We start from the raw sequence: 15123 nt of genomic DNA, 5'->3' as shown, positions 1-15123 counted from the left end.
CAGTTCATACTTTTAGGATCAGTACACAAGTACAAACTTGTCCTGAGGTCTCTGCAGCTGTGTTCAGAGTTGCATTGCTAATGAAGCACACTTAACGAGTCGCTAACAGCCCTATCTCATCCCTGTGCACTTTTCTATTCAGTGCCTGTTGGAGCTGTTTCATGCATTATAAGCTGCTCTGAATGATCCTCATGAAGCCCCATTTCGAAATAAAACAAAAGACTGGAATATTTGAACACTTTCAGCTTAAATCACAGACAAATGCACAGCGCTTTTGTGTGCCGACCCGCTTGAATCGAATCATTCGATTCGTCAAATGTCTCTAAAAAATTTTTGATTCAATTCTTCCTCATATCATATTCTGTTTAATCCCAAATGGGTCATGTTTCAGCATGTTTTTTAAAACGGCCAAATCACCATGCTTTGGGGGGGAAACAGCAACAAAGTGGTTGTTTGTTTGTTTATTTATTTATTTATTTATTATAAGACCAAATGAAGGGTGTTGCATACAGTATTAAAATACGTGTGTGCATTCATTATATAGCTACAGAATGTCTATAATCAAGTATAATTTACTTCTTTTAAAATACACCACAAATTCAAAGTCTGCTTTGTTACAAGCTCAGAAAAAAAGTGCTATATATTTTATATTTCAAGTTTAATATGATACCACAAGTAACAGTGGGGTTTTTAAGGCTTTCTCTCTCTCTCTCTCTCTCACACACACACACACACACACACACACACACACACACACACACACACACACACAAGTGTGTGTGAAAATAAGCCTTTATAATGAATGGTGAAAATAGCAGGTAGTAAAAATGTGAGTATGGTTCTTATGATTGATTACAAACATAATCACAAAACACTCGCACGGACCGTGGATTATAACGCAGACCTTCACCACACGGCACACTGTACGACTATTAAAGCATATCTGCCTGAATCAAAATGAATCACTGAGTTAAACGACTCCGAATCACTACAAGACTCGTTTTTGCGGATATGTAAATCTATCAGCCCGCGCACGGAGTTCCGATTGGTCGGCATTGAGCGTGAGGCCACGCCCACCCACACCCACTCAGTTTATATAAAGCGCCAGTGCGCGGCACAGCGCTTCACACAGAGTTACCTGCCTGGCTTTGGGTCCGGTTCACTTCACAGATGGTGGTTCAGGTGGAGACTCGTATCCGCTACAGCAGCAAGAGGATGGACACAAATCAGCCCAAAATAGAGGCCAATATTTTACTGCTCGGAGCTGAGAAAGTGGGGAAGTCTGGTGAGTTTGTGTGCAATGATTAGCATTATGGGATGTCAACATTGTTACTTAGGATATGTGATGTAGCAAGAGACTCGCCATGTACACGTGTATTATCACATGCATTAGTCATTGAAAATGTATTTTGTTTTCCCTCCTTTCATCTTCTCAGCACTAATAGTGCGTTTCCTGACTAGAAGATTCATTGGAGAATACGGCTCTATAGGTAAGTAGCACGAAACTCCATGCAAGCCTTCTGGAAAGCTCTACAGATATAATAAAGTTCAAGATTTCCCCAGTATAGTTCACTAAGAAATGTTTCCTTCTTTCAGAATCCATATACAGTCATCATGATAAGATTGACGGCCGAGATATCTGCTTCAACATCTGGGACTCACTTTGTCCACAGGTAAGAAAGCTCGTTGTTTGTTTGTTTGTTTGTTTGTTTGTTTGTGCGAACTGGATTTTGAAGAGGTGGGGACGGGGAGTTGAGACTGAACTTTGCATCCTGTAAATACTGGATGCCGTCTCCCCCCTTCTGAGACACGGATGGTTCAGTCCATCTCATAGTTAGAGATTAATGCCTGATCCAGGAGCCTTTGACTGGTCGAATCAGGGTTATACAGGAATTCATGTCCGTCAGAGTGTTTCCGTATTAGAAATGGTGACGAGTAGAATCATTTTTCGAAAGCAAACAAAACCTTAAGTACACAAAGCCTGCTAGAAGGGCTCTTTATTTAAGAGTGTAATGCCACCAGGTCCTTTTCCTATGAGCAGAGATTCATCTGAAGTACTTTTTGTTCTATTTCAATCTTTTCAGTAAAAAAACGAGAAGTTCTTACTTTGTTTGAATGATAAACCTGCAAAAGTGTTCTTGTTTAATTATTCGCTGTTTGATTTTGAAGACGGTTAGTAAAAGTTAGTTAAAAACAGCGGATTGATGACTCCCTCAAACAAGACCTGCGATGAAGGAGAAAATTTACATAATACGCCACATCTCTCGGGAATGGTGGCATTCGAATTGACCATTAAACCGATGTATTTATAAAAAATAAAAACAGGCAAAAATCAACAAATATCAGAGGATTATGGTAATAATTAGTTTCAGACATCATTCGGAGTACAATAGAAACCTATGACAGTCTGGGTTTGAAGGTGAAGTAAAGACACCCGTGACGATACAGCGTGATGTCACGAATCTCAAAAGCACAGCATCTAATTTCAAACTCCTTCCTCACATCTTTCCCAGAATGCTGAAGAAGCGGGCCACATCAGCGACAGGCAGCTGCAGTGGTCCGACGGCTTCATCCTGGTCTACAGCATCTGCGACCGGGCCAGCTTCAACGTGGTGCGACAGCAGGTCCAACATATCCGCCAAGCGCAGCAGAAACTCTCCAGCTCCGCCCCGCTCATCATCGTGGGGAACAAACGAGACCTGCAGCACCGGCGCACCGTGTCCAGCGAGGAAGGACGGCTCCTGGCGTTCTCGGCCGACTGCGACTTCTTCGAGATCTCCGCGGCCGAAGCGTACCACGGCGTGCTCATGGTGTTCCACGAACTGCTCGACCTGATCCGCGAGGCCAGGGCGCTCAAGAAGGGCACGGCCGGCTTCAGGGGCATCGTCAGGAGTATGTCTGCTGTTTTTGGGAGGAAGAGGACCGAATAGACTGAAACGTTCCTCAGGAAAGAGGAATGAATATTGCGTCCACATTGGACTACGATTATTGACTTATCGTGTTGGGATTTGAATGCTCTGTGAATGTTCGAATTCAGAGACGTCTTGCGGGGTCTTCAAGATGTCAAGGACGATAACTTTGTCTCGCACCACAGCACTGTTGCATTCTCGAATCTGATTGGTCAGAAGGTGTTTTGTTTTCTCTAACTTGTCTCGTAGACGTTCCACAATGGTACATATAACTATAAACGGATAAAAATTAAAAAAAGCGCGATTTGACGTCCGTTAATAAATGAAGAAATTGTAATCGTTGCCAAACTGCTGTGGTATAAGCAGAATAAACCACTTTGAGACGTACTGTTATAGGAAAAGAATCAGCTTCAGCGTGCTGACGGTCATTGTTTCCCATAACAGTACCCCCCCAAACCCCCCCCGTCTTAATCCCTTCTTTCCATATTGTATAAGAAAGCCCTTTATTGTTACATGTACATAGTCATTAGGAGGTTATTTCTATGCAAAGCAGACATCTATCTGTGTGCATGTGACTTCAGTGCATAATGAGCCTTATCGGTGGACACGGCGAGTCTCGGACATTAAACCACATTGCCTGGCTGACGATCCTCCCCAGAGAACACTAGATATATTCAAGATGAATCTTACACACGATTACACCGGCGTGCACACACACACACACACACACACACACTAATTTTGCTTTCTTTTCTTTTTTCTCTTTTTTTTTTTTTGAGTACTCTGACCAAAGAATCTGAATCCTAATCTGCCCACACAGACATGGTGGTTATTATGAGCTCAGGACTCGCCTTGAGTCAGATGGGCTTTGATAAAGCTTTGCACTCATTTCACACTGACTGGAGAAGTGTTGCGTTACTTTATTACACACCCTGATGGTTCACCTTCTTTCTTTTTTTTTTTTTTTCTGTTTTTTTAAATACAAATGGATCTGGCACAAATCTGTTTCCTTTATAGCTGCAGGGTGGTGTGTGTATTGCTTATAGTACAGAGAAGTCTGTTAATGACTTTTATAATAAAACATGAATTGCAGTAATCTGTGTAAGTCGTCTTTTTTTTTTTTCTGTTTTTTTAAATACAAATGGATCTGGCACAAATCTGTTTCCTTTATAGCTGCAGGGTGGTGTGTGTATTGCTTATAGTACAGAGAAGTCTGTTAATGACTTTTATAATAAAACATGAATTGCAGTAATCTGTGTAAGTCTTCTTTTTTTTTTTTCTTCTCCTCCTCGCAAATAATCCAGACACTTGGGCAAGAACGTATACCTTGAATAGAGATTATAATAAAACTATTTATTAAGGCTATTTAAAGACACTTTTATCATTTGAAGCTTTTTATTTTCAAGGCAAGTAATAAAGTATGAAAAGTCCAAAAAAAAATCAGAATGGAAATTTCTGCAAAGCACTCTTGAATTTTTTTTTTGCCCCCCCCCCCCTCCCATAATAATAATCATCTGTAGACCTATTTACATTACTGCAAGAAAACCAACTAAAGTATAGTGAATATGAGAGGTAAAATGGGTGATGTGTGATGGTAAGAATATGACACAACTGTGAATCTGCCTGGACCTTAATGTCCAGTAAAAGTCAATGATGGTGAGCTGGAGATATATATATATATATAGATATAGAGATGTGTATATATATATATATATATATATATATATATATATATATATAGATATATATATATATAGATATATAAAATATCAAAAATGACCCACACTAAATAAGAAACAAGTTGGGAAATGGTTCTGAATAAAATGCCCAAATGACTTTTTGGTAGTTTACTGAATGACGAGTGATAAACGTGATGTACTTTATAAAAAAATTGTGTTGGTTTAATCATTATATACAGTGCTGTGAAAAAGTATTTGCCCCATCCTGATCTTCAAACGAAATACAACATGAAACCAAGGCAATCTGAGTAAACGCACAATACAGTTTTTATTGATTTATTTTATTGAGGGGGTAATCAAACACCTACTACTCATGCGCAAAACTAATTGCCCTCTTAAACTTAAAATCTGGTTGTGCCACCTTGAGCAGCAATAACTTCAACCAAACGTTTCTGATAACTGGAGATCAGACTTTCACTTACTTCTAGGACTAGGATTTACTCCTATGCTTTGGATCGTTGTCTTGCTGCATAATCCAGCTAAGCTTGAGTTTCAGTTTACGGACTGAAGCCCGGATATTCCCCTTTAGGATTTTCTGGTAGAGAGAAGAATTCATGTTTCCCTCAATTACTGCAAGTTGTGCAGGCCCTGAAGCAACAGAGCATCCCCACACCATCACACTTCCTCCACCATGCTTGACCGTAGGTATGATGTTCTTTTTGTGTAATTCTGTTTGGTTTACACCAGATGTAACGGCACCCCATCTTCCAAACAGTTCCACTTTCGACTCATCAGTCCACAGAACATTCTCCCAAAAGGTTTGAGGATCATCAAGGTGTGTTTTGGCAAAATTCAGACGAGTCTTAATGTTCTTCTGGGTTAGCAGTGGTTTTCACCTCACCACTCTTCCATGGAGGACATTTTCCCGCAGAGTCTTTCTGATAGTGGAGACATGAACAGTGACCTTTATTGATGCGAGAGAGGCCTGTAGGTCCTTTGATGTTGTCCTTGGCTCTTTTGTGACTTCCTGGATGAGTCGTCGCTGTGCTCTTGGAGGAATTTCGGAAGATCGGCCACTTCTGGGAAGGTTCACTACTGTGCAGAGTTTTTCCATTTGGAGATGACGGCTCTCGCTGTGGTTCTTTGGAGTCTCAGAGACTTTGAAATATCTTTGTAGCCCTTCCCAGACTGATGTATTTCAATCACCTTCTTCCTCATCATTTCTGGAATTTCTTTCAACTTTGCCACAGTGTGTTACTGAGTAAGATCTTTTAACCAACTTCATGCTGCTGAAAAAGTTCTATTTAAGTGTAGATGTGATTGAACAGGGTTTGCACTAATCAGGCCTGGTTGCATCTAGTCCAGCTGAACCCCGTTATCATTGCAGTTCCATAGATTTGAGGAATCAGTAACTACGGGGGCAAATACATTTTCACACAGGCCCAGTCGTTACTGGATAATTTTTTGCAACAATAAATAACATTATCATTTAAAAACTGTATTGTGTGTTTACTCAGGTTGCCTTTGTTTTATCTTAGATTTAGTTTTAATTTCTGAAACTATTTAGTATGGATACAAACAAAAACAGAAGAAATCAGGATGGGGCAAATACTTTTTCACAGCACTTTAAGAGGAATAAAACACTGGTATGGAAAACAGCCACAGGTGTGATGAAGTGGGGTCACTGTTATCACGCTGAAGCTGATTATTCTCCCCTTATACCACAGCAAATTGCCAGCGCTAAGCATTTTGAAGCAGTTTTCCTGGCAGCATGCGCTCACGCAGCACGGACACACACGTGCAGCGCTTCAGGAGGAATATTCCAGAAGTCCCCTCTTTGTGTTTGTGTGCATAAATAAGCCTTTCATTAAAATCAGTGCCCTCGCTGCAAATCCGCAAGCAAGAGCAAAACCTTACATTACACCCCACGCACAAGCGGGAGAAAGAGCAGGGTCCTCTGGGTAGAACCCTGCACTGTGTAGGCGTTCACGGTGGAAACGGTTGGCATGGCGATGGCCGCGGAAACCCTCGTCGCTGGATGCCGTTCGTCATCTTCTGACATCACGGGAGCCTACATCCAAACACAATCCTCAGGGATTCACACGTCCAGATTCCGGCCCCTGTGCTTTTAGACACACACACACACACACACACACACAGAGTGGGTCCATAGAGACTTTATGCATCACATTTTCTGAAGCAACAATGCAAAGTTAGAGATAGACAATGGATATGAGACTTTTGCTACACGTGTGTGTGTGTGTGTGTGTGTGTGTGTGTGTGTGTGTGTGTGTTCAAAATAGATTTAATGTAGGCTAGATTAAGTCCAATACTTTCTGATAAGTGTATATTGTGATGTAATGTCCCACAACATTGATATCATCCATCAAAAGGGTCTATACCACAGCGCTGCTGAATTCTCTCTCCTGATTGGTCAGAAATGATCGGTTATCATTTCTATAGTAACAGCTCACTATATAGCTCCACCTAATCTGTTTAAAAAACATGAGTAACTGATATGAAGTTCTCTGGAAGGAGATGTTTCTTTAGCATGTATGGAAGGAGTCTCCAGTGTCAGCGCTTTGTAACAGTCAGTGACGACGTTTACACGGACAGCGGTAATCTAATTACTGACCTTATTCTGAGTAAGACGTATAATATTGTGATTAAGGTGTGTACATGAGTCGCTTTTAGAATACTCCTTTCATGTTCAGGTTTTACATGTTATAGAACATGGATGGATTAACGTCACACGTCATTATATCCCCACGTCACGCCGTCCGACGTTCAATCCAGAATTTCACGTATCGACGTACAGTTGGTCTTCGTTATGGGACCGTATACAGTTTCGGGTGTTTCATGTTTAATGTTACGAAAGCTTCAAGTGCGGTTAATTATTAGTCGTGCTGTACGTGCAAATAGACGACTGCTTGAAGCCGTGGGCTGCGTCCCAAACCGCGTACTTGCCGTCTATATAGTATATAGAAATACATGTATTTCTCTTACTATATACTGTAGTAGGCAAGTACGCGATTTGGGACGCAGCCGTGCTCTCTTGTTTGCCGTCAAACGGTCGAGCGCTGCCGTGTGTGATCGTGTCCTGTCTCACAATGCGGTGAAAACGCTCACACGACGTTAATAGTGTGATTAAGGTGTGTACATGTCTGTAACGCACTTCGATAATGCGACTAAAACAGGAAAACTCCACACGTCTTAATTCTGTTTGTGTTTACTTCGAGTATGACTTTAATCAGATTAAGGTCATCAGTAATCTCTGTTTACATGCTAGTTACTTAATCAGAGTATCGTCTTAATCGGGTTCATATCGGAATATTGTTGTCCGTGTAAACGTACTGAGTAAGTTCAAATCTTCAGGAAAGGAAGCGTTCCGGTTTCTCTGTAACATGGCACGATCCCTTTATCCCCCGTAGAGGATTCCACTGAGTCTTTTTTTATTGTTGCGTCCAAAAATGCTCTATTTTTTTTTTTTAGTTTTTTGTCCTTTTCTCTTTTTTTGTGCATAAAGCTACTTGAATCGTTTGTAAACGAGTCCTCTTAGTTGTTCTCGTGTTCGACGTACGTGAATCGAAGAGAGCTTTGGCCGAAAGAGCATGGGGACGACGTCGCGTAGCGTTTTTTAAAAATTGCACGCTCCTCAGAATATCGTGGAGATTCCTTGATTTCGTGTTCCATTTCCGCGAACGCAAAATCCTGGACAGACTGATTTTCTGTCTTACTACCTCAAAAAAAGGAGGAAAAACAAATCAAGAATGCTGGTATTAAAGTGCATCAGTAGTGGGGTTTATAATATCCAAGGCTACGGATGGATTGAAACACAATCCGCTGTTTTATTATTTATTTTAGTAATTAAAATGGCAAAATTGCTACGTTTGCATGTAGGTAAAAGGGGGGGGGGAACAAAGGCTGCAGCTGAAGATGAAAATGAAAGAGTAGCGCAGACCCCATAAATGAATCCCTGAATAATCCGATTAGCGAACAGAAGGACGCCTGCACCCTGTGTACCTGTGTGAACTCTCACGTACACAACTGAGAGCTGCTGAATGTCAAGAGCCCTTCAGTCCATTATGCAGAGCAGAAGCTCTCTGTAGCCTTCTCTTCGCCTTTATGACTTAACACACACACACACACACACACACACACTAACCTGAATGGACACCAGAAATGCTTCTGACATACCAAATACCTCGCTATCTTGTCTGAGGTGAAAAAGTTGCCTTACGGATACTGACGAAGAGAAATTACACGAGATAAAGGAAACTCAGATAGCAAACGCACGATGAGGTAGTGAGCGTGTGCTAAAACTGCACACCCTACACACACTTTCTGTTATCGTGGTTTATTATCACCGGACTGTAACACAGAGACATGTCGTCCACCGTGTTTCCTGAAACTCAGCACACTCTGGGTTATTCCTCACAGATCGGCAGATCTGCATCGATATGCAAATTAGAAGTCCACCAGGCCACCATGTCTGTGTAAAATAATGAGCTAGCTAGCTAATTTTAACGAGTTCGTTTGGCTAATCTTGACGGCAAACAAAAATCCAAGACGGGTTGCGTATTCGCAGGTGCGGCTGCTGTTAATTTCCTGAGAATATAACACAAGGATATAAATCCAGACTTGCGTCGACTCGTGATAAACGCCAGCTGGATTACTAGCCGTTTACTAGCCGGCTAGCTATGCGCTAATGTTACCTACGGTACGGTTATAAAACACCGACAAGCACCGGGCCTCATTCATCTGGAAATTGGTCACTGACGGGTTTCGTTTCGCATTAATAACCTGATAGAAAGCGATCCAAACCAAGTCTGTTAACCAAGACAAGCAGGACTAGCCATTCGGTGAGGAAAGTAATGGCACCCCAGAGAAGGAGGAGGGGGGAAACAGACATTGTTCCACACATCTAGCTTTTGAATAATTGTCTGCTCTTTGGACTCACTCTGAGGTTCAGGGACACGTGGTCAGATTGGCATAAAAAGGGGTGGGGTCAAAATGCCACAAGTATATGGTCCCTAATTTGCACACCATATACAGTGATCCTTGTGTAACGCTGTAGAGGTGCTCCTATGATATGTTTACTGTATCTCTGCGCATTAAAAAGTATTATTCAATGTGAAATATTTGCCGTAATATATAAGGGTTACTAAACAGGTTACGGAAATCATCCTGTAGTTAGGACGGGTGAGGTGAACACACACACACACACACACACACACACACTCACATGTGAATTAGGAGAAATGAGGCCTTGTTGTACAGATAGGAAGGTGGAAATTGGATTAAAGGAGCAGATCTAATCAGAGCTGAGGAGATGGCTGAGAGAGAGCAGAGAGACGTCTTGACCCGCCATCACCTTCTGATAAACCATTTGACTCTCACCTGTCTCAACAACCGAGCAGAGACGAGGAAGGGCGTCCTGCGCTACTGCACCGCTAAACATAGAAACAGGAAATTTCCATCAGCAAAGGAGCATTTTACACTTCCTACTGCTCGTCTTGATTTGAAGTCGGTCGGTAAACCCTCGTAACCCTTCCGCTCTCTTGTGTTCTGGGCAAAATGATGCTGTAAATATATCACGCATTTATATTTACGTTTATGGCATTTGGCCGACTTTCTTATTGCGACTGGAGTTTCAAATTAGACATGGAGCAATCCTGAATATGGGGTCGCTAATGATGACTAAAGATGGGAGGCATGGTGGCTCAGCGGTCGGTTCGAATCCCGCTTCTGCTCTCTGAACACCATGTTAAATGGTCTGCACTTTATATAGCGCTTTTTTAACCCTAGTGGTTCCAAAGCGCTTTACACTGGTTCTCATTCGCCCATTCACACTCACACACCAATGGTAGCAGAGCTGCCATGCAAGGCGCTAACTTGCCATCAGGAGCAACTCGGGAGCAACTCAGCATGTGGAGTCACGTTGGCCGAGAATCGAACCGCCAACCCTACGATTAATGGACAACCCGCTCTACCACCTGAGCTACCACCGAAGGACCAGAACTGTTCTCCCTGTGATTCGGGGGTTTCCTTCAGGTACTCCGGTTTCCTCCTGCATCCAAAGACATGCACTGTAGGCTGACTGGCGTTTCCAAATTGTCCGTAGTGTGTGAAGGTGTGTGTGATTGTGTCCTGCGATGGGATGGCACCCAGTCCAAGGTGTTCCATCGCCTTGTGCCCCGAGTTCCCTGGGATAGACTCCAGGCTTCCCCTCGACCCTGTGTAGGATAAACAGTATGAAAAATGGATGGATGGATGGATGGATGGATGGAAGACTAAAGATGGACATAATCCAGACTGAGCCGTGTACATTTGCATGAAAAGAAGAAAATGATCAGTCGAGTCCCACACATCAAGTGGATCCAATCGAAATAATTACTATCAGATTTACATTTGCGCTTTAGAAGATGAAATTTTTTATGGACATGAACATGAGTTTTTAAAAATCACGTTTATATTACAAAGATGAAGTTGTGGTCATTTGTTCACAAATTTCAGCCAAAGAGGTCAGCGGTGTCTGAATTGCTCTCGAATAGTTTGGCAGCTTCATGTTCGTCAGTACTGGTTATTCTGCTTTTTTGTTTTTAAGCTGTTTCGCCTTTAAGACAACATTATTGTTACATCCTGCACACAACATGAGGCTTAAAACACAAAAATCTCACCTTTTTATTAGTTTTATAAAGATTGTGGAAGAAGCGAAAAACACGACCCAAAGGATTATTCTGTGTAATAACTCAATAAAGAGGAGGTGGAAAGAAGAGGCGTGTGTGTGTGTGTGTGTGTGTGTGTGTGTGTGCTCGCACGCACGCATTTCTGCTCACCATGGTTGTAAAGAGTGCTTATTCGAGTTCCCACAGCCTTACTGTCAGCTCGAACAAGTCTGCCTATTCTCCTCTGACCGCTCTCATCAGAAATGCCACTCGCTGGATGTTTTTTTGTTTTTCGCACCATCCTCTGGAAGCTCGAGGGTCTGTTGTGCGTGAAAATCCCAGGAGATGAGCAGTTACTGAAATACCTGTATCTGCATGATTTTACACATTGCCCTGCCACCACATGATTGGCTGATTGGATAACTGCATGAATGACCAGGTGTACAGGTGTTCCTAATAGAGTGGCCAGTTAGTGTATTGGAATGTCAGTTTCCTGACATAGATAAAGTCAGTTATTTTGAGGAGACTTCTAGACCGTTAGAGCCGAAAGAGCACTAGGTGCAGATTTTTCAGCTGGTAAAAAGCAGCGTACGGAGAAAACGATTTTCACAATGCAGGCGGTTTAATAAGAGGCGCTGTCGGGTCCCTGTTTGCATTGTGTCATTAAAACGGAATAAAAATACCTCCTGTTTACTGTTACATAAACCGTTCCTGTCTGGAGTTTTCACTACATTAGAAGTGTCTGTTTTCCCTGTAGGTGTGTAGGTTCGAGAATCCAGTGTTGAAGCTCACGGTGTTGAGGTTGGGTCAGTTTCAGTGTGTACACGACCCCATGCAGTGTGTTTAATCATCAAACATAATAGTAAACTACTACGCAAGAATGCAGGTTTCACCTGCATTGTAGCGAACTACACACATATTATTTTTACGTGAATCCTTAACATTGACTGTTATTGAATTTTCTGGCTTTATCTTTTAATCCATGCGTTCACACTTTACTGTGCTATTTACACATTAAAAAGAGAGCACATAGGAGAATAATCGTGTGTGTGTCCAGTGAAGACACAAAATGAGGACAGTAATCTACTTCATTCAGTCCTCATATGTTCCTTTCAACTCTAAATACGAGCCATTTCAATTTCGTCTTGCTATTTATATTTACTAGAAACTGATAACTATGGCAACCAAGCAACATGTTCAAGCAGGAGGTTGTTTTTTTTTTTGTTTTTTTTTGGGGGGGGTGGTAATAATCATATAGGCGTTACATAAGGATAGTAAGAAGAAATCAATTTGAGGGTGGGTGGGGGAGGGGAATTGGCGTCCTCAATATAAATACACTTTTTCGAGTGAGTTTACTCGGATGAAACCGAAATGGACAGTTCCCTCCCGAAGTAACGGACCAGCGAGGCTAATTCCGTTGTTTACGCTATACATCGAAGACGTGTGTCGTTTAACACGTCTAGACGTAAATACTCGTCTTTTCATCTCAAACCCAAACGTCTCCGACGTCTAACGAAAACAATAGAATTGGCCTTGCTGTTCCGATACTTTCGGAGGGGAACCGTAACTAACCAAGCCGTCCGTTCGCACGTTTTTCTCTCCTTTTTACGTTCTTCTGCCACCACGTATAACGTGTATGAATAACGGCGTGTTCGTTTCCATGAGAAACGAGCGGAAACAAACGGACGCCGTGTTAGAAAACAGTACATGCTAATAATGCCGAGTTTAACGTGAGCACACTGGGGCCAGAATAAAGAATGAAGTCACTGATTGAATACTGAAAAAGCTTCGAATCTTCATCATGATGAGAGCATGGCTTACTCCAGTGACAGGCATGACTCCTTAAATTAGGACCTTCCCAATTTACTGTTGCATACTGTAGTAATATGATAAATGACTCGTATAATATCTCTGATATAAAGTAATATGATCAGGGAACTTTGCCACTGCGTTGCCTCTGAACCGGGCTTTACAGCGTGCGATTTTCACTCCTGTCTCAGACAAAACTCACATTTTTTGGCCATGAGGTGAGACCAGCACTCTTAGAATAGTGTCAGGAGGCAAAGGCAGATGCCTTAATAATATGCTTTGATTAAAGCAGACTGTCAATCAAATCCAAAACAATGGATCTGAGGCAATAATTTAAAAAATCTTTAATAGGGCAAAAACCAGATCAAGCACTAGATAAGCCAGGCTTGGCGTCTGACGTGAGAACCACACTGTGTAGTACTTAATACTGAGTGAGCGTTTGGTGTGGGGGTATATATAGGAGTGTATGTGTGATTGTGTCCAGGTGTGCGTAATCAGAAGTCAGATGACCTTGAACATGGTGGTGAAGCTGTGTGCTGGGGAGTGTAGTCCTGGGCGGCTTTGTTTGTAGGCCGCGGTGCAACTGGGAAGCTGGAGTTCTTCGCTGATTCTGTTTTGACATAACAAGCGCATAATGTGACGCTCACCAGCAGATACTTTATAGTTACACTGTGATCCAAAGTTGTGCTAGTGCGAAATGATAATAAAATCTTACATCGTGTTACTAAGCTAAATAACCACAAAAACAGTTTTCCACGATCTTTACCAAGGGTGCCAATAATTTTTGAACTGGCTGTATGTCATGTTTAAGTTGGATTAAATGAGAAAAAGAAACGTACCACTGAGAAGAACAAGGTGAGTGTTTTGTTCTGTGTTATTATTTATGTCAGTGCTGAGTCACTGTAGCTAGCTAGCATTTTTAGCATATTATTAGCAGCTATTATTAGCAGTATTTTTAGCATATTATTAGCAGCTAGCAGTCAGGATTAGCTAATACTGTGTAATACACATTCATGAAGGCTGTATAATATGTATTATTTGGGCAAAAACACACTGATACAAAAGGGTGAACATTTTGAAACTAGCACTGACACACTGAATTCCAATGCGCTGTTGATTTCCAGTCACCGAAGGCAAGTGAGTGTTAGCAAAGGATGGTTGAGCTAGCAATCTTTTGTTTTTAGCAAGAAGGCGCCTGTTTAGTGGTCAAAATGGGCAAGACATGCCATTTTGTTCATGCAATTTGTGAGTAAACGGCTGATTCTACATATATTCAGTCTATCTATGTAGATTATGATGCCATGTCACGCTAGCAAGGTCGTGCAGCTAGCCGACTAGCGCGCAAGGTAGAACGTTCAGCGTGACATGAGGTGAGAAAATCAATGCTGTTTTGAACACAGGGTGAGAGATAAAACTGTGTCGCATACATAACATTAAAACTAACATAAATTCAGTGTTGATGCTAATTCTAACACCAAAAGATGGCAGTTTACTTTCCCTATACCACAAGAGTTACTATTAACGAGGAAATAGTAGTCTTCAGCGGAAAAACACTGCCGTCTGTGTGAACACTAGCCGTGTTTGGTGCACCACAGCCTGAATTAAAGCTCTGGCTAGCACTCTGACTAGCCTGCCTTCTGTATCGCCTACATTATGAGCTTTTAAAGAGTGAGCAGTGAGAGATCACTGCCTGGATGCCTCGCACGTGGGTCTAATCTGTGTGGTGCTGATAAGCAGTGCAGGTGCAACACCACTGAGAGGACGCCTCTGTGGAAAAAAGCCTTGTCCTGGGTAGCATCGTGGGTGAAATATGGCAGGAATTTTGCACAGTAAGGGGCTGGAATGTCAGGAATGCCTCATCTCTCAGTCTCTGTTACTTTATTTACATCCTACTGGTTGAGCGTCTCTGCGCACCAAAGTGACGTGGCCTGGCTGAGTCAATGTGAAGTTCATTAACATTATTGTCTGGTTAATGTTTACTCCTCTAGCTCTGCAGGGGGCTTTGAGGAGGTTCAGCCTGGCACTCGACTTTGCTCTCACTGTGTAACTATAATACAG

General features: G+C 42.1%; 1 protein-coding gene across 1 annotated transcript; it reads left to right on the top strand.

Moving 5' to 3' along the window:
* Positions 1 to 744: 744 nt before the first annotated feature.
* zgc:64022 (Ras-related and estrogen-regulated growth inhibitor-like protein) lies at positions 745 to 4544 on the top strand. Its single transcript, XM_053638952.1, has 4 exons — positions 745 to 1285; positions 1437 to 1490; positions 1597 to 1673; positions 2514 to 4544. The coding sequence occupies exons 1-4, from the start codon at positions 1171 to 1173 to the stop codon at positions 2928 to 2930; spliced, it is 663 nt and encodes a 220-aa protein (XP_053494927.1). The 5' UTR covers positions 745 to 1170; the 3' UTR covers positions 2931 to 4544.
* Positions 4545 to 15123: the final 10579 nt, after the last annotated feature.

This window comes from Ictalurus furcatus, chromosome 12, assembly GCF_023375685.1.
Source record: "Ictalurus furcatus strain D&B chromosome 12, Billie_1.0, whole genome shotgun sequence".
In the NCBI taxonomy this organism is placed as follows: domain Eukaryota; kingdom Metazoa; phylum Chordata; class Actinopteri; order Siluriformes; family Ictaluridae; genus Ictalurus; species Ictalurus furcatus.
Note: the sequence above shows the minus strand (reverse complement) of the source record. Positions and strands in the feature narration are given on the sequence as shown.